At 37.6% G+C, this 25,207-nt stretch overlaps 1 protein-coding gene across 2 annotated transcripts in view; it reads right to left on the bottom strand.

Annotated features, from left to right (window-relative positions):
* SATB2 (SATB homeobox 2) overlaps window positions 1-25,207 on the bottom strand; it is a 193,675-nt gene that overhangs the window by 45,621 nt on the left and 122,847 nt on the right. For both annotated transcript variants that reach the window (XM_081813908.1, XM_081813907.1), the window contains 2 exons: window positions 12,972-13,184; window positions 8,599-8,754 (listed from right to left, as the gene is read on the bottom strand). In XM_081813908.1, the coding sequence (XP_081670034.1) occupies window positions 8,599-8,754; window positions 12,972-13,184 (369 nt within the window). The remainder of the gene's footprint in view (window positions 1-8,598; window positions 8,755-12,971; window positions 13,185-25,207) is intronic.

Here is a 25,207-nt window from a genome sequence, read left to right as displayed (position 1 = left end):
ACAGTGGCCTGGTAATAGTAGAGTACATACTTCATATGCTTCACCCGATAGGAGTTTTCATTCTAACAAAAAAATGACACATTTTGTAAACACCAAGCTATATCAATCATTTAAAAAAAACATCTGTTCTCATCATTTTAACCCTTTTCTTTTCTCTGTGTGTTTGTTGTTGTTGTTATTCATACGAGAATTTTTTACAGCTTTCCCGGATTAAAAATGAATCAGGAAGGGTAATATCCCATTATTTCAGTTCTAGAAAATGTTAAAGGTTTAAAATTTTCAAGTAGACAATAACTGAGTAACATTCTCCAAACTACATACCAAAGGCTGAGAATGTCCAAATAACCAAGGAGGTCTTTCACAAAACAATAATACAACCAGTGTTTGAGTTTGGACCCCAATAGAAATGGCTTTGAATCCCATAAACTCCAAACCTTACCCTTAAGTGAGGGGGAGGGGAAGCAAATGGGAAGACAAGGGTTCCTGTCCGTGGTACTGAAATGTCAGTGTGTACTAAGTTACTTGTTTTCCTACCCCAGGACACTGGTAATGACTCCAACTTCTCCCGTTTTTTTTTCCCTTAAAAAAATTAAGGTTTATGTTGGTGACAAATGTCCTAGTTTTTCTACTATTTCAGAATAAATACAAACCAGGATTTGCTTAGCAACAAACACAAGTTTACAGCCTAGTCTGATCTACAAAGAGATAGACGGAATAAATAACCGTTCCTTTTAAGTAATTTGTACTTGCCTTGAAGGCAAGGCCTTGTCACAGTCATGTTGTAGTACTGTGCTGCTCAATGTGCCTAACACAGAGCTGATAAGTGAATTCAATCTACAAATAGTAAGTACCCTCCACCCCCTTGGCCCCTCTAGGAACTCCAATGAATGAATAAGTCAGCAAATGAACAGTTCTTCAGGAGAATGACTCAAAGCTTCTTGCACAGAAATGTAAAAGGCCATTTACTCACCCACATCCTCAATACAGAAAATGTCAGCATATGCAACCACAAGGAAATGTTTTCTGAGTGCCTCAAAAGAAAATTCATATTATTAACCACAGACAGTCGCTTTCTAAATGGAAGCACATAAAGTCCCCAAACAAACTTTTGTAACTGTGAAGGATTTCTCTTCAGCTGGTTGAGACTCTTCTGAAGTGTGAAATGAGCCAGATAATATTCAGCTCTTGTTCCTTAGTCACCAAATTCTCTTTTCATGAATCCAATAAGTGTCTATTAAAATAAATAAACCCCCTAATGATTCAAGATAACCTAATCAAGAACACTGAAATGGATAAAAGGCTAACTGCAAGGGAGACTTGTCAAGGGCTTCGGTGACTCCCTGACGGGGAGGTCATCTAACCCTGAAAAGGGTTTGTGCTGAGCATCTGGTTACAGTTCAAGGTTAATTATTTTATACCTTGAATGTGGTAAGTAAAAATGATCAGCTTCTTTTTGTATATTTCAAAACTATACACTAAGTTCTAAACTATTTTCAAGGGGACCAATTTTCAGCTGTCTCTGGGCATGTCCCTCACATTTCTATGGATGTGTTTGTAAAGATTGAATCTGTAATTGACAGTAATGAAAATTTTATTTCAGAACAGCTCCTTAACTTCTGTTATGGAGGGCTCAAGATAAGAGTGAATTTCATAAAATCTTGTTGCCCTCCTTACTAAAGATATAAGGGATAAACATAGCTATAGAATAATGTGGAAATTTGGTATGATTTTATACAAATATGTACACAGATACATACATGCATACATGGGAAGATGCACCTGAGAAAGCCATCCGTATTTGCCAAAAAGATGAATGAATCTCGAATCTTGTATTTCTCCACTTAAATACTAGAAAGGTATTAGCAGCAAAATGTGCTAGGCTGAACCATGAAGCAGAAAACAACCAAATATTTCCAGTTCCTGACTTCAGGTCCAAATTCTGCATACCTGTGATGTAATACTATATATTTTGCAAACTGCCTCAAGAACTTGTAAGTGCACGGGGAAAAAAAAACAGACACAGCAGAAAACTGTGAATGAGACTTTTTTTTTTTTTAAAGATCAGAGCTGAGACCAGAGTAAGGCAAGCAAACAACTAATGTGCAAAATTTCAGGAGTGTGGCTCTGAAAGTGTGTGCCTCCTTAAAACCTGCACCAGCTTGCCTCACCCTGGTCTTGGCCCTGTGAAAGGAACATGATTCAACAGTTTCTACAGCAAAGTGGTAGGAACTCTTCATAGGTACCAACATTCTCCAGCTGTTAAGAACCCTGTTATAACCCAATGTGCTCTTTGTAAGAGGGCTGGGAGAGTTTGGAGAAGTAGTTTTAATATGTCAACCTGATTTGCTTCACATGCAAGTTTCCAAAGGTGCTGTGTCATGACCTGGCAAAGTAACTATTTCTACTGCTATTTCTGCAGTAGATAAAGATGTGCTTAAAAGCCATACAGAAACATGAGTGATGGGTAAAGGCATCTGATATTTTAAGAACTGCATATGAATTCCGTGAGTAATCTTCATGGATATCTAATTAAGGGTTCCCTTAAAAGTCATTTTAGGGCATGAAACATTAACATAATTAATTATAGGGATAGTAAAAAGAACCCAATTTCTCACTATCAGGTTGATATAAAAACTGAGATCTTGAGGGAATTTCTGCTGATAATCTCTCACAGAATGTAATCATTAGAGACTATGCTGAGAAAAAAAGGCAGAGGATGAAGGGCTCAATTTGATGCTTAAACATCATTGTGTTGACTGCCTACTTTAGTTTAGCATTTGGGGATGCTGAGAAATCTAATCTCTTCACTACTTGGCATAATAACTTTTTTCAAATGGTAATTGTAGTGTAAATACATTAATTTTTTCATTTGAATTTGGTGGATAGCCCTGAAATTGTAGTAAACATGCCCCAACTGACAAAAGTAGAAACTGCTCCTTGATGGGCTGTCAATATGGTTACATTACAAAGAAACCTGCCCAGCATGAAGGGGCAGCAACTCAGGCTAGGCTGCGTGCCACCTCATTTTAACCTGCCTTACGTGCTAAATATGAGATAGCAAAAGCGAGATCATTAGGAGTGAGACTAAGACCACTGACTCATTTTACATAGGGTATCGTATGGTTATTACCTCCTGTCACTTTTTATACCAGAGAGATGCGGCAGCCAAACATCTCCTTCCAGTAGCCTGAGCTATCCCAGCTCTAATAAAGCCATTTCCATAAAGGGAACCTAATAAGAGAAATGTCAAACATCTTTCTGAGCAAAGTGGCAAAACCCTGATCTTTGTGCAGTATTTTCTAAAGACTAAGAAACTAGTAATGAGATAAAAGGTAATAGTAATATTTTATACTTTGTAAATTTACTCTCCTACATGAAAAGTTGGCCTTAAAAAAAAGAATTGTAGTTTTAACTTGTCACATAATGATGTGTTGCACAGTATGATCTTGATTAGGACACAAACATGCATGTGCACATCCATTCACACACTACACATTAGAAGGATTCTAAAATGTGAATAGTAACTATATCTGCACTATAGAATTACAGGTGATTCATGTCTGTACCTTTATACTTTTCTTCATTTTCTACATTTTCAAAAATGAGGGTGCTATTATTTAAGTAATCATAAAATAGAGGTTATTCCTTTATAAAAGAAATATGTACAACTAAATTGTGCCTGGGACATTTTAAAGGACACAAAAGCAAAGATTAATGTGGTAACCCCTGACCAAATGAAGGACACGTTAGCGCCTATACTGAATGTGATAAAAACTCCAACAGCAAAGAGCAATAAAAGGAACAAACCAAATAATATATCCCTTATTTTTCTTTACATAAAGTTGTGTGTCTTTCCTTTATTTTTGCGTTATTTTAAAAGGACCTGCCATGAAAAGCTGCATATTTTAAATCATTCAGCCGGTTAAGCAAATTAGACCACTATAAGGAGAGATTTTATGATAGGGAAGAAAGTTCATAAAATCTGAGTTTGTAATCTACATCTAAAGTATAAGTAGCCTTCTACTTAGGAATACAATTTATTAAGTCAGTAGGAACATGGAACACTTTTTTTTTTTTTTTGGATAGAAATGTTTAAGTGATAAGGAAGGAATAAAGGTCAGTACACAAAATCTACTTAATCCTAATGTACTTGATGTTCATAGAACATACTGATGTTCATAGAACATACTGAAACCCAATCACCATGGAGAACACAGCTTCTATGGGGAAAAGGATTTCAGAACTGTGTACTGGAGGCCAGAGACTCATCTTCCCCAGCTGCAGGGGGATCATGATGATGACTCCCTCTCTAACTTCTTTGTGCAGAAAGAATAAGGACTCTCCTATCCCTGATCCCAGTGCTAGCTGGGACTGGGAAAGTGTGTGTGGCAGGGAGGGGAACTCCAGGGTCTTTAAATCTTGGTGGGGATAAGGACATGCTCACCAGAGAGGCAACACCCCCCCAGCCAGGGTTCCTGTTTATTCCCAGATGACTTCCTCTGGGGCTGGCCCTGTCATCAGCAGCATCTGAGATTTCACAACCAGGTTATTGATCTCTCCTCTTTGCAGTGTGCCAGCCTTCCTCTACTTTCCTCCTGCAGAAAGCAAGCCCCTTCACCTCCACCAAAAAAAAGAGGGAAGCAAACCCAGTGCCCTTTTAAAGTTTTTGTTCGTTTGTTGGCTTTTATTTTTTTTAAATGGGGACAAGGGAAAACAGAAATTGAAATAAGCCCCTTCCAGTCTTTCTACCTACTCTATTCTCACCCAAACAGAGTAGGAAAAGGCAGTTACATATGTAGCGTTGGGTCTTTGGGTACACAAATAATAAAGATTTACTCTCCTTGCAAAACACACACACACAAAAACCCAAAACAAAAACCGAACACCAACTTTAGATCACCGTCAGCGTTCTATGAGCTGAAGTAATGCAGACTATAAAAAGGAGAAGAGGTCAGTATATGGAGAAACAGTGAATTCATTTCTGGGGAAGGGAGCAGTAGGTGTCAAGGGAAAGAAATGTGGCTGAAGACGCTGTCACAAAGCACTCGGCCAGCCCTGGAGGGTTGCAGCGGGCCACTGCATCTCCTCTCCTCATCTTTCCACTTCCCAGATCATGTGCGATAAGCTGCAGTTGGGGAGGAATGGGGGGAGCCACCGCACAGAGTGTAAGAGCAACAGGGAGATGACAAGGAGCTCCTGCAGCCACTCAGACTGCACTCGGGGGCGTTCATTCCCTGGTAGCCCTTTGCACGTAAGGGTCACACTGCAGTGATCAGAAAATTTCCTGTATGACTTTAAATTATGCCTTCTACTAAGGACCCCTCCTACTAAGGTCTCCTATTTCACAAAAAAACAATCACCCACTAGAGTGTATACTCTCCCATGAACACCATCAACAATCTGAATATTCTGAAGAAAGAAAAAAAAAAGATTATCCTCAGAATTCACACACATACACATACACACACACACACAGATCCTAAATTGAAATGAAGGAAAAGTTAAAGGTGAAATAAACCTATATGCACAACCATACCTTTTCCTCTTACTGTTTTCTTCCGCTTTCCCTTCTTTGGCTCCTTCTCTTTGTGGGAGAGAAAGGCAAGGGCAAACAGGAGACATTCAGAGGAAGTGGATGATAGACCGGCCATGCATAACAAAGGAGCTAGAGCTGAGCTGGACAAAGAAGCCTACAAAGGCATCCTGATGTAACCCACACATTAAGAAAACACACACACACACACTCTAGTAATACATTGTCACCGATGAGACCACAGACAAAACTGCACAAGGTTGCCACCCTTGCAACCCCTTTTCTGAAGCCCTCCTCCCATTGTGTCCCTAAACACTTAGAGCCCTCAGGCACCATCTTGGCCCACCACCATAATCTCTCTAAAATTTTCCTTTCTTTTTTCCTCTAACTCTCATTCAAAGCTTGCCTAACACAGTTATAGGTATTATTCTTAATAGCTGATGACAGGAATTCACACCAAAGAGTGGATGAGGTTTAATGGAGGGCTTGTTTCTATTTTAAAAGAAATGTAAAATGGAAGGGAAGGGGTTGCTATGCATATTTGAACTGGGCCTTCAGGGTTCCAAACCTACTCCCGATCACAAGAGTTCCTAATTAAAGGTTCTTCTAATTTCACCTCTAAGAGAAGAGACAGCCCTTGCTGTTTTGCTCACTCCCAAGAACTTCTGATTCCTCCAAAGAAACAGAGAGAGGGAAGAAAGGAAATGCAGGAGAGGAAGAGAATATCTTTGTATTCTCCGTCCTCACAATCCAATAAAGAGGGTGCGGCCACTTCCCACTGCAGCTTGGAGAGGCTAAGTACTTTGGCCAAAGTTCCACTATTAGTCACACACAGAAACACACACACACACACACACAGAAACACACCTTATGGATACACGCCAAATATATATGCAAGGTACCAAATTGTACAATTAATTTCACGAAATATGCTCTTTATGAAGTAAATGCTTGTACGTACAAAAGGGAGTAAATATGTTAAGTTGCCTTTGAAACTATCAGGTAAGTGCACTTTGCTGGGGGGTACCATTTTTAAAAATCTTAACACCTGATTTGCCAATCTAGTCAGCTATCTATCTACAATAAGGCTCCCCATTCATAAATGAGAATGAGGTCACTGTCCCAATGAAAAAAGGTAAAACCTTAAAGCACCTTATCCCCACAGAGGCTCAATCTCACCCTTCAACATATTAATTCCCAGAACTACATTTTCCTCCAGATTCCACAAAATCAGGGTTACTGAGTTCTTCAGGGGGGATCAAAAATTGGGTGAGCCAAGCTTATGCCAACTGGCAGATACAGCTTTCAATCAGCCACCTGAATTATTTTGGGAGGCTGGAGGCATCACCATTTCCAAAAGCCACAGTGCCAAGTCAACAGAAAGATTACAGGCAGTTTGAATCAAGCTTTCAGACTATGGGCTTCAGTTTTTCTTCAAAGCTGCTTATGAAAGAAGAACTGAGTGAAACTTTGATATTTACGTCAAGTCACAACTAAGGGGTAGGTTTGCAAAATCAATTGTGTAGCTTTTATACTCACTGCACATTTACCACATATGTCCTTTATTACACAGTGGAAAACCATTAAATGCACAGTAGTTTTGCCAAGTGGCATTATGCATTTAACAGCTTTATTCGTTTAACAGCTCCAACTCTCATTATATTTTGCCATGTGGTACATGGGATTTTATGCATTTAACAGTTTAAGAAGGCTCTATGGTGTTTTCTTTTCATGTATTTCATCCTACGGTTGGACATCGTATCTTAGCAAACTGTATTTCAATGATTTCATTGATGAGCGAAGACTAAGAATAACCTGGAAAAATTACTACATTGAAATTAAAAAGGAAAATGAGTATTTCAATTCTCTTCAAAATTCCTTGATATTCTTCTACTCCTTTCTCTTTATCAACATCTGAAAAATAACTTAAGTCAGGTTACTGCAAAACTATAGGTAAAAAAGGCTAATCCCAAAACAATATAATTAGTCTAAATACAATATTTAGCTATCTATCATTTTAAAGATGATAATTTAATTTTCATTGAAAACCTTCCTGCTTAATAGAAATACAATATTCAGTAACTCCCTTTCTTTTCAGCACACAACAGAAGATCTGTTAAGGAGATGCTGGACCATTTTACCATTTACATATGTGGGATGAAAACATTTGTCATGCAAGGCCACAGAGGAAATCAAGCTCAGAATCAAAGGACTCTCAAAATAATGCTTTAGCTAACTTTTGTTTCCTCCACCATGCACTGGATCATTATTCAACCTAGGGATAAATAAGTAAGCACCTCAACCTAACCCATTTTAGGAGAGGGTAGTAGTTATCCCTTTAAACGAATTGAGACAGATAGTGGATCCCATCAACTATGCTGCTTTCAGAAATAAAAAACCTAAGCATCTGCTTACCCTTTTCCCTGGAGCATTCCATTCCCCACAATCCCGGCACTGAGAAATTGTACTGGATAAGCTTCTATGTTTTTCTGTTATAAATTTTAGCACTCGTTCTGGGGACCCCCCCCCAACATGTGTTTTCTCCTGGAAAAAACAACTGTATTCTACACATAAAAGAAACACCTGACATGGCAAGGTGTCTCTGGGGCTGGAGAAAAGAGGTTATTATAACAAAGTCAGCAGTTCCCCTGGTGGGAATACGAGAGGGGATGAGACAAGATTCCAACTGGGTCTCAGGAAGATGCTGTTTTGTACATGCTAAGTTTTGCTCAAATATCAAAAAAAAAAAGAAAAAAGAGAAAGAAAGAAAGAAAAGGGATACATAGCAATGCTTAGAATTATGAGAGAAAGCATTCAAGGCTGATGCTTTTTAGAAAAAAAAAAATCTTTAAAAGAAAAAATATGGGTTTTAACCTAGTCTCTATTTTGAACTCCAGTGGGAATAAAAGCAAACCATAGAGCAAAAGGCAGAACATGATAGGTTCCCTAGGGATTATTATTGTTATTATTATTATTATTATAGGAACAGATGTATTTTTATTGGTGGGAGGAGGAGAATGGTCTAATTCCAGTCCTCACTTTTGCTCTTTTAAAAAACCACTCACCTGACTTTTATTTGCAGCCACTTTGGCAAACAGGGCTTGAGACACCTTGGCCCTTTTCATCTCCTGTTGGATCTCGTCATAAATGGCAGCTGTGATGTTGACGTTGGCGCCGTCCACCTTAATGGGGAGGTCTGTTGTCGGTGTCGAGGTTTTGGCCTACCAAGAGACCATGAAAATAATAATTTAAAAAGTGCTGCATTCAGCCCAGCCATCTGTGCAGAAATTACTAAAGGATTTCAGTCAGCTGATGCCAAACTGCATTAGCTACAAAGGGACACTTCCTGTCCATTATTCTAATCAGGTTAATTGTGATTGGAAATAATTGCAGTGCATTCCTATAGGACATGCAGAGTCCTGTCAACCCTGTTGTTTTCCTCACAGTATCCTAGACAGTTCACAGGTAGGATGGCTACTCTGGGCACCAAACTATAAGCGATCACCTAACTGCAAAACAAGCATGCAGAACACACATGCAGTTACCTTTTTCTTTCTAAAAATGGCACACCTTGGAGGAACAGCCAATTCTTCCAGAAAAAAAATGAGTAAATGGGTAGAGGTCTCTAAATAATAAATTATTACTCAATTTAATGCACTCCCCCGAGTCTCTCTCATTCTTTATTAAAGCTTTACATATGTCATTTGAGTACGTATGGTTTCTCATCATTATCATCATTATGCTACCCAGACAGTCACCTAATTTCACCTAGGAAATCAGTGGAAATGAAACAAAATTTCATTTCATAAAACTAGGCTTCAGAATGCCTTTGATGTGCCATTTTCATTTCCTTAAACTCATATTGTGGTTTTATGTATTCTGCTGTGCTCGTTTTAATTGAATGATCTCCCATCAGCTTCAGAGACAAATGAAGGACAATCTAGAAGGTGTCTGTACTTCTTGGGGTTAAGATAACCCTAAAACATTTGCATCTCCATGATCCAAAAGACTGTCAGGAGCATTTACTCTGGTGTGTAATGAGAGGGGGCTGGGAAGACTTCTCAGAACGCCCGGCCGCAGGACTGCAAGAAAAGTCACCCCTGATTTTTGGTTCCTGGGCACACCTGGCTGATTTGAACTAAACTGGGTATTTTTCGGTCTCCACTCGCCCTAGAATCCCAAAACAAGGCAGTTGTCACCAAATCATTACTTTCCCTCTTCGGATGCCCTGAGCTATTCCCCCACTGAGGAAGCAGCCTGCGGATCTGGAGAAAGACACAGCATGCAGCCTGGACACTGTGGGATCATGCTCCATGGCACCTTGAAGCCGGCATGAATATCCCAAGTTTCTCTGCAAGCTTTCGTTCTTGAGAGCGCTCACTGACTTTTGCATTCTCCTCTCTCCCTGCCCCCTACTATTTTCTAATTACCACAGAATAATAATAACTATATTGTATGTGGTACTTTTCATTTGCCAGGCACTCCAGAAAGTGTTTTACTTTTGTTATTTCATTTAATTCTTTGAGGAACCTGGTAAGTTGGACTTTATTATTTTCATTTTACTGAAGAAGACAACTGAAAAGAAAAGAGGATACTCAACCTGCTGGAAGGACATGCAGCAGCAAGTGACAGAACCATGATCTGAATTAAAGTGCTTTTGGCTCCAGAGCATTGGCTCAGGATAATGCACTATCCTATCTCCAAAATCTCCAGTTTAGGCTGGGTGCTAAAGAAGATGCAAACATCTTCTTGCCTTCTAGTTTGGGGTCTTCTCATAATAATCCAATTTTCTGTCATTTTTTTTTTTTAAAGAAAGTCCTTTATCTTCTCAAAATTTCTAGTTAATCCACAGTGCTTTTCCTGTTAAGTGCTTATTTTAGCATATCAATCCCACCTTTCTCAACTGAAATTTCTTCATTAGCCTCACTGAGTATTTCATCTTACTTGACTGGTCAAATCTTCTCTAGAACCCTCAGGGCTAAAACAGAACCCCTCAAGGCACTATAATATATGGTTAGGAGCCCATGCCTTGTAATCAAAATAACCAGAGTTCAAACCGTAGCTCTGCAACTCAGTCATGCAACCTTACACCAGTTATTTAACCCACCAAAACCTCAGTTTTCTCATCTATAAAATGGGAATAACCACACAAAATGGTGAGGACTGAATTCATGCAAAATGCTCACAGTACCTGATACACAGCAAGTGCTCAATAAATGATCATTCTTATCTTTATATTGTTGTTTTGTCGTTGTTGAGTACATCAAGAAATACTGGCCCACTCAAAGATTATGAGAAGGGCCTCTGAAGGTTTAATTTAACATTTTTAGATTTCTTCCATTTGTTTTGAACCAATAATAAAGTGTTGATGGGGTCTGGGAAATGCTCTCCATCAACCTACATAGGCTGCCTGGGTGTTCTAGAATGTTGGCTCCAACTAAAAGCTTCATCAGTGGATGCTCCTCTCACATTTGTTCTCACAACCAAAGCTTTACTAAGGATCTTTACTACTGAGATATGTATGTAAAGAAGTTTGAATAGAATGTAATCAGAAAATGTTTTAAAAGACTTTAATAACTTCCTTTTCTCAATGTTTAACTAACAGAAAAAGAAGAAAGTTCCAGAGAATGTACAAATGCCAGTGATATGACTACACTCTCAAAAAGATTTTATATCTATTTTCAGAAATCTCAAAACTGTGAAATTAAATGATCAATTTCCCTGTTATTCTTGTCCGTAAAGGGCACTTCTACGTAGGAATTTTCTAGATGAGATTTTTCTGCTATTCAATAAAGCAAAATACTGACCCTGTTTTCCCTGGTAAACTGCTTTGACTCTGAAAACTATCAGGTCTTTGAAAAGGTGTCTAAGAAATAATCACACTAGAAAAATATTACAAAGAAGCAGAAAATGAACCACCAAGACCTAAGTTATTTTCTAACAAGTAGAAGTGACTTTCTGAGTTGGTTAAATGGCCATAAAGTATGGCTGGACTCTCTATAATGATTTATTGGGCTTCAAAAGTGGCAAAATTATTGGTGAATTTAATAGAAGTAAATCTTAGTGCAAATTAACAACTCGTCCAACTCAATAGCTCAATATGTATGCCCCAAGATTTTAAAAAAATAAATAAAAAGAAAAAAGCTTGGTTACATTCATCCAAAGTAAGCAATGCAATCAAGAGACTTATTTTTGGTTTAACAGTAACTAAAACCCATAATTCACCAAAGACTAAAATGTAAGTATCACAATTTGGCACTGCATGATAGAAAATGATCTTCAGTTAAAAATCTATTGCAGAGCAAAAAAAAGTTATGATGTGTGAAAAAAATGGATGTACTTGAAAAAGCTCAAATATTTCTATTAGAATAAAATTCTGTTTCTATGTTTAATCAGTTCCTTGGAACTTATTAGAAAACACTCATAACACCAAAATCATGGTATCTACACAAACAAAAACAAAAACTTTAGTTTCAAACTACCCATTTTTCTGATTTGTACAAATGTGTACCTGTTAAACATTTGTTTTGAGATATAACTTGCAGGCATCCTAGCAACAGTGAATGAGATGGCTTTATCATAAATCTATTGGCTAATAAGAGTTTGGGGGAAATAGAAAGTAGGCTATAAATGAATGGGCTCAGATGTGAACTGGAAAGATCGTTTGGCTGACTTGAGACCTTGACCCCTTTATAAAGTTAGGATCTCTGAAGCACACAGCATTACTAGATGTATGTAATGCATTTGCAGGAAGACCAGATCAGAATGCTTTTAAAGTGCGGAAAAAGGAGGGAAGGAAAGCTTATTCATCAAGTTCTGTAGGGAGGATGACCCTAGGAAGGAAAATCATTAAGGCCTACTTTCCACTACTACTGTGTTCTAAGGGATCACTGAATGATCTCCCAAACATTCTGATCCAGCCACTGCACATACATGCTTCCACCACACAGAGATTTCTCCCCCATTTTGTCTTTTTTCAGATTGCATAAAGAAGAGTTTGGATTACTCTACTTGTCCCCTGCCCCCAACCCTAACCAACACCTCCCAACCCCCCTCCCTGCCCAGTATCCAAATAAATATACAGTTTAAGGAAAAGCAGTGTCCTTGCTATGCAAACTCAGCTTCAATTCAAATCCCCTGGCCCCATCTTAGATAACTAAGCAGCTGTGTGCAAACATTCTAGAGCCTACCCATCCACCCACTCCTGCCCCTTCTGTGTGGAAGAATGGTTCTTTTCTAAAGGGACAGGAATACCATATGACACAGTAAAGGATAACTACTATTACATGGTCAGAGGTTCACATCCTCTGACCAACATGATCAGTGAAGCAAGAAATCCTTGAATTAAGTCTCTTAGTTTTTGAGAGAAACACAGATTCAGTGAAGGCAAGATGTTTCCAAGGCCAAGAGTGAAAAGTCAGTGGAGCAAATATCTCACCTGAGGGGTTCGGGAGGAGCTGGGACTGCTAGAGGCTGATGAGACCATGCTCACATTGGGGTTCATGCTCCGCTCTCTCTCGTCCTGGTATATGCGATCCCGCTCCACTTCCGGCAGATTGAGGAAATTCTGCATGGCCCTCAAGTTTACTAAAAGAGACTGAGAGGCTGTCCGAGGGTCTTCTTCCTTACGCAAAATCTCAGACAACAATCCCTGATTAAATGGAAAAAAAAAAACAGGCTAAGTCATATCTGCAGGTATGTGTGTGGTTTCCATCATCTGCCCCCCTCCCCCTTTATTTGTTTGGTGTAACCAGCTGGCTGTGATGTCAAGAACCTCAGTCTAATTGCTGAGGGTTCTCCAGCAGGAAGATTTTGTGGGAATGTGCTTGCCTTCCAGGGCTGTGCCTTATTCTGGACTGTTCTATTCTGACACTTTATCATCACTGTAATAATCGTCAGCATACAGAGATGCCAGCTAGCAAGGTAGGCGCTCGGAAGCCTTGTGAAACTGCAGTTACCACCAGGTGCCTCCTACAAGTATTTCAGGAACTGTTAGAACTCTCTCTGCTTGAAACTGGGAACACTTGGCAGTCCTTTACAGCTTTACAAATCTGCCAAGTTTGGTAAATTTAGTTCCGACATTTAAACAGCATGGGAGATTTACATCGACTTAAAAAAAAAAAAAAAGTTTGGCTGAATTTCTGTGTGACCGGTCACTGTTTTCAATATAGATGTTTCTCATGGCAAAAAAAAAAAAAAGACCAAAGCAAATGGCCATAACTTGTGTTAACCCTCTGATAGCTTCCCAATCCACATACATAATCGGTATCCTTATATATGTACCTGAGGGCACCCAAACCTTTCTTCTGCCCCCCGGACGAAGAAGCTCTAATCCCACCATTAAAGCAATGGAAATACTGTCACATCTGGTGAGGGATCAGAGCACACATCAGAGAATGCCATGTATAGGCTCAGATAATTTCTGAATATGTGACTCATCCATATAGAAAGCTTTAAATAGGAAGCTAGTGTTTTCATGTGTTCTGATGGCAGGGAACTCACAAAGAAAAGGAAAATGTTGACGAGTCTAGAGAAAAGTAGTATGCACTCAAGAAAAGGGCTGGAACACAGAAGTAATTTGGGCAAAAGCTAAACCATGTCTATTCTGCACTCTTGTTAGATTATCACACAGAGGCATCACTTTACGCTTCCAACTCAGGGCATCTCTTCTCAGGGCAGTATGAGACCAGAGTCTAGCATTATCCTCCAGGAAGAGCTAAAATGTTAACCTCTGTATTTTAGAACACATGGGGCAACTCCAAATCGTGAAAAGTAGATGCCAAAGACATTTCCACTGAGGGGAATGTTAATGCAAAGAAAACACTATCAGGTTTGTAAAATACAGCTTAAATATAAAAAGGTGTTAGATGCAAGAAGAATATACAACCTCTGGTTGGGCAGAAATCTTCAGGGTAAGATAGGGAATTTTTAAAAATAAGTAATGCATTATAATGTAGTGAAGCAAATGTCACAAGAATGTGCATCACTCGACTATCAGCACTCCAAGGAGGTAATCACCACTCAAAATATCATGTAAGACAATTTATAAGCAATCTACAAGTAGTATGCCACATGATAGTTCTGAAACATGGGTGTCATGTTGCTTTGATTAGAGAAGTCTTTGCAAATAAGAATAAAATATGCCATACAATGAAGCTAGAAGAAATGTTAACAAACGTGTGTCTGTGGGCATGCATGCCCAAAGAAAGGAAAAGGTAGGACGTATATGTGAAAATACTATATCCTGTAAAATGATTGTAAGAAAATCCAGATTTCTTATCATGCTTTTAGAAGCAAGAGACATTTGCCTTCCAGAAAATGTTATACAATCTAGGTATGGATTCCTTTTTTGGTATTAAAAGTCAGTTCTGCCTTAAGTTATCCTACTTTCCAATTGCATTAAGCAACTTGAAATATTAATAATGAATTTGTCCTAAGATAAAAATCTCCAAATTAATATGTAGAAAGGCAAGAGGGAAGTGGATTTAAAATCAATACCAATAAGACACTAAGACTGATATTTTCTGAGCTTTCTTTAATAATGAACTCTGCACATATGGGATGAGTTGGTCCCCTCCTCCTCCTTCTTTCCCCTTCTCTCTCTAGCATAAGCAACTTTAGCATTTTAATAAATCTCAGACTACCAAATTTGGAGGAATTTTAGGGGTGTCTGCATGGATATATTCCTTATGCTAGTTATGACAATTATACTTACAGTATCTCAAAGGCAAAATTTGTAAAAAGTATTCTTCTGTGAAATTATTTTTGCAAGTGGAGTCCATTATAGTGAAGCTCTTACATACAAAATGGTGAAATAACAGAAACTATTGTTCTAATGGACCAGGTTCAAAAGAGCAAGTTTGTTCATTCCTAATCAATAAAAAAAATTATTCCGAAGCACAGAGGTCTTTTACTTGTTTCTTGTTTGGCTTGGTTCACTTTATTTTTTTCCCCACACAGAAATTGTGGAGTTCCTTCCCCTACATTTTTTACATGTTGGACAATCTTAGAGAGAAATGAATCCATCTCTAAGAAAAATCAAGACAGAGCATCCTTGTAAATGACTGCTCATCAGCATCATTTCTGAAGTGAATGAGACACAGTGTTTGTATTTTGAGGGGGCTGGTGGAATATATTGTTGCCTCTGTTTCATTTGCCTAATTGAAGATAAAGTCTCAAACCAACAAGGTGGCCACTGCTGCCTCCATGTATTGCCCCAGAGAATGGAAACACTGTTCTAAATTATTTACTTAAAGTCTCATCTGTGTAGCCATGGTCCCAAAGCAGATTCTTTTTACATCAGACATTTTCAACAACAAGTGGCTAACTGGTGAGCACAAAAAGAGTTTTAGTTGTTTTGTTGAGTCTTTTTCATTTTGGTTATTTATGTGCTCTTCACTATTTAAGCTGGAATTTTACAAAATATAGTCCAAATTCCGCAGGCTCATGAATGTAGAGTGAATTTATTTAGTTAGCTGAAAATCATCATGCGGGGGGAGGAAATCATAAGAAAATCTATGGCATAATTGACACCACAAACCACCTTATCTAATTATCAAGATAAGTAAATGTTTATCATATTGAAACTGTCTTGAATACAACATAAATTAATAATTTATCTCACATAAATATTTCTAAAGCCCTTGCCACTATGTTGTCTGGCATTTTAATTATCAACCAGCCAGGCAGGAGCTATCACTTGAACATTCCCATTACACAGCCTGAGATACAGAGAATGCGGCATGGCACCTGGGTGCTGGAAAAAAAAAATGTACTTTTATGAATAGAAAGGTCATGAATATTGAGAATGTGAAAATTGAGGGAAATTAATAAATTAACCAGGATATTGCTTATTAAACTTTCATATCAGTAATCATATTAAAACATATTGAAAATATTGAGTAAAGTGGTCATTAAGAATTTTCCTCATTGTAGGCAACAGAGCCTTCTCAAGGGAAAGATTATAACAATTCCCAGCATGGTGTTAGCTGAGGTTATGTAAGACCAGGAAACATGCTGACTGAAAAGGAGTAGAGTGAACATCTGCACAGGGAAGAAAGACACCTTGCACAATAGCTCTTGGGTTACAAGCCACTGAAAAAAGAATGGAGTCCAGCAAAAAGAACCTCAAATTGACCTTCTCCTTAGCCTTTTTTTTTTTTTTTTAAGATTTCATTTTATTTATTTGACAGAGAGAGACACAGCAAGAGAGGGAACACAAGCAGGAGGAGTGGAAGAGGGAGAAGCAGGCTTCCCTCAGAGCAGGGAGCCCGATGCGGGGCTTGATCCCAGGACCCTGGGATCATGACCTGAGCCAAAGGCAGATGCTTAATGACTGAGCCACCCAGCGCCCCTCTCCTTAGCCTTTTAATGGGGGATTTTGTAAGCTTTATATTATTTCTAGTACCCACAAAGAATATATGACTTTGGCAGCAAATTCAATAAAAACAAAATAATTAAAGCACAAGAGATAATATAATGCCATCTAGCTTGGTGGCTAATCAGGCTACCTCCACTCCACAAACAAAACAAAGAATTAGGGCTAATTTTTAAAATGAAAAATTGATATACTTATTATTTCTAGTATTTTAAATAATATTTATTTGCGACAAACTAAATGACCTCATAGTTTCTGAATCTGCAATTTCTGTTGATGAGCTTTCTTGTTTACGTTATTATGATTTCCATATTTCTTCAACAATTTATATAGTTTGCCCCAAATTGTTACTGTATAAAATACATGCTGATACTCAGAAACGCCTGGGAAACATTACCATGACTGGCTCTATAAAATTTAGTTCTAAGTTTCTGCACTAGCCCTTGAGGCCTTGTCTGAGACAGGTGAGAAATTGCTTATGATGGACCCTTAATTCTTTAATGGAGCAAGAAGAGAACCAGAACCTGTACTGGGTTTTAGGAACACTGAGTCTGAGCCCCTCAGACCTTCCCAGGACTGACAGCAACAGCTGAGGTCATTACTGCCTAGATTTTAACAGACTCTCATTCTTCACATCTCCCAGACTTTTGGTAATTCTGTAGGCTCTATCTCCCACTGATTTATCTAGGGAACCCCCAAACTCAATGTACCTATTACCAAAAAAATGACAGGTCAGTCTATTAATTCATTTCTTATGACTTGGTATGAAGCTAAGAAAGGGATGAGAATATTAAGAAAACACAGATTCAGCTGCCAAGGAGTTCACTATATGATGGTTTATAGAAACACAATGTAAAAGATGACAAGTGTCATAAATTCTAGATAGAATGAGTGCCGGCTCCGTTCACAAGAGGGTAAAAGTATTGCCAACTACAGGACTCAGGGAAAACATTTTGGAAGAAGTGGGACTTAACTTGGCTGGGATTTGAAATACACATCGTACATGGATATAGAGATAATGATGAGACTAGGCAAAGGAGGATAGGCAAGTGAGGGACTAGGCAAAGGGGGATAGGCAAGTATTAAAACATTATTAGAAAAAGAAAGAGCATGACTGATCCAGAATGCCTAGAGAAGTTTCTCTTTCTTTAAAAGCTTTAAAAAAAAGTACAAAAAACTGATAGGGCGGTAGAAGACATTTTGAAGTGAAAATACTACAGTCCACATTAATATAATTCCGAACTACTGGAGTATACACAAAATAACCAGCAAACATTACCCCCAAAATGAAGTGATATTAGATAATCTGTTCAGCCTTTTTGTCACCTGCAACAAATTAGGCTTTCAATATGCAAAACATCTTCCTTCCAGAAAAACAAATGATCATGATTCCATTTAATTGTAATTTAATGAGGCATAATTTATTTTTTAAAGTGATATACACCAGGTGTGTACTGAGGAAACTGGCCCAGCAAACCCCAGTGCTCCCTCTTGGAAAAAGCCTCAAGCTAGCTGGAGACTGTTTTCATTTCTGTAAATTACATTTCTGTTTGTGGCAGTTGAAGTGGGAGGTATAAAGGGTAACATGCAATGTTCACATATTTATTGTAATATATACCTTTGAAGTAACTCAACCAAAAAATACTCATTTATCATATAAGCAAATAGTCTGAAAGTGTTGAGTTCCAATCTGAACAAAGATTTTAAAGAACATAAACCCCATCCCCTAATAATGTATTTTAATTATTTATTGTCAGATGTATTAACAAAGTATATAAGCTATTTAATGATGATATTCAGAAATCAGCTTACAACTCTTCAAGGATATATGAGGTGAAACATATGTATTAAGTACGTGGTAGTGAGTCGGAAAATATAATTAGTTCATATTTATATATTGCTTTAAACAAATGATGTCATAACCAATCAGCAAGGTTCAAAGACACATATGCCCCCCCCCATTTTATAGATTAAAACTATAGAGAGTGGAAGGTAGAAGGGGCCTTGTCACTCATATCAGCCAACCCCTCATCCTGCCCTGAGTATGATCTGTCTATTACACATACTTCCCTTGAATTACAAAAAAAAAAAAAAAAAACAAACCCTAGTACCCTCCAAAGATACTCTTCACATCTCACTCTCCATGTCTTCACTTTTCACGTTTGCATGCTTATTTGTTAGCCTTACTTTTCACACAGTTCTGAAATGTCTGGTTCCAGCTGATGTGAGAGCCAAAAACTGGTATTCTTTTGCGAAAATCAGGTAATACCAAATTCCTAGCCTAATCATACAAAGTGAGCTCTTATATCTTAGTGGTTAATGCACAGTTATCAAAACTGTGAAATCAGCTGCATCTCTGTAGAAAGTATTGACATCCTACCATCTGAATGCTGACCTAACAGAATTGGTTCTTTCCTAATCTCCAATCTCATTTCCTTCTAGACGCTCCTGAAAGGGATTTTCCCCTCTGCTCACGAATATAAACAGGTTTCCCTGGGTTCCATATTCATAATCTACAACCCCACTATGAACCTGAATGCTGAAATTCATTCGTGTAACGCTAAAAATACTCAACCCCCCTTCACCCCCCAGAGTACTGCTTAGCCATGAAGCCAGAGTACTTAGGCTGATTTGAATAAAAGGTATACAGGGCACAACAATGACAATTTGATTTTTATTATTAAAAATGATGTGTTAAATCCTCAAAGAAAATGTCATTATTGCATTAGTTTAATAAAACCTCTCTTTATTACAATATTTCTTTATTAGGAAAGACCGCCTATGCATGTAGCATTTTTGTTAGGATGGGGGTGGATAGAATTGAGCATCTAAAGGGAATTAATGTACTCTGCAAATATAAATGCTATATACAAAAGTAACATTTGCAGACAAATGTTGTTGCTGTAGAAATGCATTATGTAATGAACTAAAATGTATATATATGTGTATACATACTGCAGTTGGCAATACTTTCTCCCTCCTTTGAACTGAGATGGCACTAGTTCTATCTGGCATTTATGACACTTACCATCTTTTACATTGTGCTACTATAAAACCTCTTCTCCCCGTCATACAGTAAATTCCTTGGGAGCCGAATCTGTATACTTTGTACTTAGTGGTTAGTTGGGAACATATGGGAACACAGGGCTCTAAGAATGTACCAAATGCATTTTTTTTTTCATTTCTCTGAACAGCCAGCAACAGGCCCTGGTGGACCACATATTACACTCAAGAGCTTTTCATCCAACCTATTGTAAACACGAAGGTAATGGAAACTGAAATTCTGGGCCGTGCAGACTCTACTTTAGAACAAATATTTCACGGACCCTAAATCTGCAATTTATCAAATGAAACACTTCCCTCAAAGACAGCTTTCTTTCTAATGTACATAATAAAACATCACTTTGCCACCTGACACATCAGAATGCAGTAAGCATGCAACACAAAGTGAATGGGTACAGCAAAAACATTCATGAAACCAAAACTGTCTGGCTCTCTTAACTGCAATCCCCTTGTCCAAGCCACTCTTGAGCACATACAATGGAGGAACTTAGCCAAAAACAGATTTCTGGAAAGTTTATTATTTTTACCTACCTACTCAATGCAAAGATAATGCAACTAGATAAACAGTTTTGTTTTGTTTTGTTTTTTCCTCCTTATTCCTTCCCTTCTTGTCTTTAGAAAGTCTTAGGTACCAGAATGGGGGGCTATGCACAATCTAAGTCAAAATTTTTTAAACACATTAGTACCCCAAAAGCAAAAGCAAATAGAGAACTGAACAGGTTCCCTTTGGAAACATTTACCAGTGGTGTTCTCAGCTCTGGGCACATACGTGGTTTCTACTAACACCTCAAGTACCTGGCACATGACTATTGCATTCACAAAGTTCTGGGCCCTGCTTATTTCTAGTTTCTATGTGTATTGTGTGAAACAACTGCTGGCAAACTGCCCAAAAAATTTACTAGCTTTGGCTACTTTGTCAAAACATTGGCAAAAATAGTACCTTCCAAAAACAAAACAAAACAAACCAAAAACATACATTTAGTGAATATTTATATCTCAAATGTATCAAATGCATTCAGATATAAAAAGTAAAGCAGTCTGTTAACATTTGAGTTGACTTTGTCCTTAAAACAGATAAAAACATTATTTTTTTTTTCCTGCTGAAATATGTCTGCATTAACTTCAATCACCTCCAAGGTCAAAAGTATCTTTTCTCATATAGTACATGAAACACTTCACAGTACTTACTATACCACAATGGAATTACTGGTTTGAAAGCCTGTTTACCCCTTGTACCTCCTTGAAGAAGGGACTGTGTCTTTCATCTTCTTGCTCTAAGATAACAGAAATAATTGAGACTAAAGTGGTTGTGAATGTGAGTTCTGAGGTCAAATTTGCTGGGCTCAAAACCAGGCTTCAACTGGATAAAGATTAATCTCCCTATGGCACAGTTTCCTCACCTGTAAAACTGATATAATTGTACTTCCCACATAGGATTCCCTAGAGCTTGCAACTGTACCTGATACATGTGTTCAATAAATGTTAGCCTCCATTATAATGCCTACCATAGTCTCTGAGTGCTTAATAAATATTTGCTAAATGAATGAATTAATAAATACAGAACTAATATCAAAGTACAATTCTTTTTAAAAAATTTTTTTTAGATTTTTATTTATTTATTTATTTATTTATTTATTTATTTATTTGAGAGAGAGCATGAGTGGGGAGAGGGCCGTGGGGGGGGGCAGAGGGAGAGGGAGAAGAAGACTCCCTGCTGAGCTGGGAGCCCAACACGGGGCTCCATCCCAGGACCCTGGGATCATGACTCGAGCCGAAGGCAGAGGCTCAACTGACTGAGCCACCCAGGTACCCCTCAAAGTACAATTCTTATTTTGAATTTGCAACTTCAAATTTTCAAGGCCCTCCACTTTACATTTCACTAAACACTTTCCCATACAGAAGGCAGAAAATGTAAAGAATACTTTTTAGGAAGCACAATAATTAAAATTATTTGGGATAGAGGATAATGTAAAGAAAAATTTAATTAATTATATAAAGTGGGATGACCATATGGATATCCAGTATATCACTAAACCAAGATACTCATTTTATAGCTCAGAAAAGTAAAACAACTTTTCTTCCCTAAGTAATTCTGTAGTCATTTAAAGAAAAGCCTTCATTTGCATCATTGTTTAAACATGGATCATAATTATTAGTGGATGACAGAATTACTTCAGTACATCATAACTATTTTTTGATAATGAAATACAATTAAATAGATTGGAAGTTACCAGAGTACTTCATACACCGTACAAGTATTATTTGATGAAGGTTTTTTTTTTTCTTCCCTTCATGAAGGCTTTGCTTAGAAACATATAGATAGATAAAAATATAGGTGGAAATGAGATGGAGCTCAAGATAGACACACATACATATGTGCACATGTGTGAGTGTGTGTACCAGCTCATGATGTAAAAAGTACTTCTCACTGGGTATTTCAGTCAGAGAAGTCTGAAAGTAAATGCTGTAGTCTACAATGATAATTTTAGGTACAAAACTTGTAGACAGAATGTAAACAACCTTGTAATCTCCAACTGACTTCAAATTGATTCATTTTTCTCACAGCATTTCTGGCCTTTAAACCTAATTTGCTTTATTTGAACAAACATGCACTTAACCCCAGGCCAAGTGGTCATCATTTCAATCAGTGACCATGAAAGGAACACTCCTTGTGTATTTTTTTATTACTTTAAATAAGCAATGGTGAAAAGGTATATAAATAATGGGATCTAAGGCTAGTGATTCTTGTATTTCTTCTATAAAAATTCTACTTTAATTGTAAACATCACCCAGGATTGGAGGAGACTAGTTAAATACTAAAACAGGCCTTCACACTGAAAACACAGGTCTATATTGAGATACACGCACTGGAGGTAAAAGAAAGTCCTTATTGAAGAGAGAGACTCCTTATCTGTGTGAAATGAATTGATCACTCCTTGTTAGAAAATAGTGACAAAAACTTATAAAACCATCCCTAGAAGGCAGCCTTGTTTAGCTAAAATAGAGAAACTGGAATTTTCTATAATTAGTTCAGTAACTAAATTTTAAGAACTTTGCACACTGGTCAGGGATAGAAATAGAACAGCAAACAATCACCTTTGTTTCCTTTGATTGTTTGGTGCCAGTTTTGTGAAGGGGGGAGTGTCTTTATATATTCTTTTACACAAAACTTTTTATTCCAAGTAGATTTAGGAATGAGGAGAGGGTTATAGATGTTTGACAACTACTGAGTCAACCTCCTCTCTACCCAGAAAACAAAACCAGTATGTCCTCCACCCTTTTTCGCTGGAATTGCCTAAAAGGTGCTAATTAATGATAGTTCTTATATGTATAAGAGGAACTAAAGTGAGACCACTAGCTAGAGGCCATCCTTAAGCCATCTAATAACTCTGAGACACTGCTATCCTGAGAGATATTAATATTATTACAATCTTTAAATCTATGAATTCAAGCCAGTGGTTCTGAAATGAAAGATTGCCTATTTTATGAAGCAAGCAGGGCCATCTTTTCCTACTTTATTAATTTAATGTTGAAATCAAAAGAGGGTGTATTATTTGCTTCAAAACCCAATAACATGTTCATGCCTGATCTGCAGCATTTCATATTTACAGGCCATCTTTCAGTGGATGGACTTCCTTTTTCTCACAGGTTTCCTTGTCATTTTATAACCAGCTCACTGGACCATGGAGTCAAGACCCCTGGGTTTACATTGTGTTCTATTCCTGTATGACTTGCTGAGCGCCCATCTCTCTATTGCATAGTAAGAAATAATGATGGCTGGGACCAGAGGTTGGCCAAGAAATAATTCTGAATATCTTGGAGGTCAAGTTTTCTACAAACATAAACTGTATGTGTAATTAAATCAAGTCTATCTTTGGCCAACAATATGTATAAATCAAACACAAGACTTTCTTCTCCCCCAAATTGACCGGTAATGCACTTAAGTTCAGATTTCCAAATATTCTGGTTGTTAAAATGTTCACGTTGTTGCTACATATCTCTTTCTAACTGTGCCATTTCAAAATATGTGTAGCAAGTCCTTAGACATTTTTTACCTTAATAATATAGGCATGCATATACTATAAACTTGGTGCTGATAAAGCTTAAAAGCAAAATCCATGTCATTTCACATAGACATGTACATTTCTAGCCATTGACCTCACTGCCAACTTTCCTGATACATAATTCAATCTAATTTTCCAATCTGTTGAAAACATTCTCCAGTTGCTGAGTCACTTCATAAAATTATATTTATGACCCTGGCCTTAAGTTTCTTCAAATGATGTGGCTTTGATGAGTAAACAGCAGATTCTTTGCAAAGTCTCATAAAAAATAAAAAGTAGTCAAATAAGGACAGGTCAACCAAATGATTTCCCAAAGGATTTTTAAAATCCTTTTCTCTATCAGATAAGACCACGATGAACAATTTTCTCAAGCAAGGTGTTTGACAAAATGTTGCAAATTGTGTAACTCGGTGACTTTTGCATCAAACTGAAGAAGGAGCAAGATACCAAATTAGAGCCCTACTGTTACAGAATAGCACATTTTGTGAAACACATCTGTGCTTCTACTGAAAACATGTTTCTAAGAATTGGCTCAGCAGAACTACCTGAAACAGAAAATGGACCTGAACTTTCTGAGTTATGATGTAATCTGCTAGAGGAAAAAGAAAAATAACTCCATTATATGAATAATGAATGTGGCAAAAGTCTCATTTTCAAACTGTAGAAACTTCTTACTGCTGATTCCTTGTATAAGGGGATTTCCTGAACTCTACCATCAAGGTAAGGGGATAGTGGTGCAGAGAGGAGATGTGGGTCACACCTAATTCCCCTTTTCTGGCATTCTAATGCTCCCACTCACACGGGGCAAGGCATCCGTTCCAGTGGATTTAACCTTGTTTGGATCAAAGCTTCCTCTACTTCATTTAACAGATTTGCTCAGATGGAAGGTCTCAGAGGAGAAAAAATGTTAGTAAATGGGGGATTCCTGAACATATGAATATGTAGGTCATTGGATTTTTAAATAAATTAGAGAATAGTTTATCTATTAAGGAAGATTCAGTGTACATATTTTATGAAACCATCCTTATTATAGGTCAGTGGGCATCCCACAACCATTCCTTGCTAATAGTAAGTCTTTTAAAATACTGTCATAAACCTTTTCATAGTGTCACAAGCCTCTGATTAATTTTAAGTCCACAAAGTGACACGGGGCAAAAGAACACTCAAGGT

This window comes from Leptonychotes weddellii, chromosome 3 (genome assembly GCF_054177405.1).
Source record: "Leptonychotes weddellii isolate Sample4059 chromosome 3, ASM5417740v2, whole genome shotgun sequence".
Taxonomy (NCBI): domain Eukaryota; kingdom Metazoa; phylum Chordata; class Mammalia; order Carnivora; family Phocidae; genus Leptonychotes; species Leptonychotes weddellii.
Note: the sequence above shows the minus strand (reverse complement) of the source record. Positions and strands in the feature narration are given on the sequence as shown.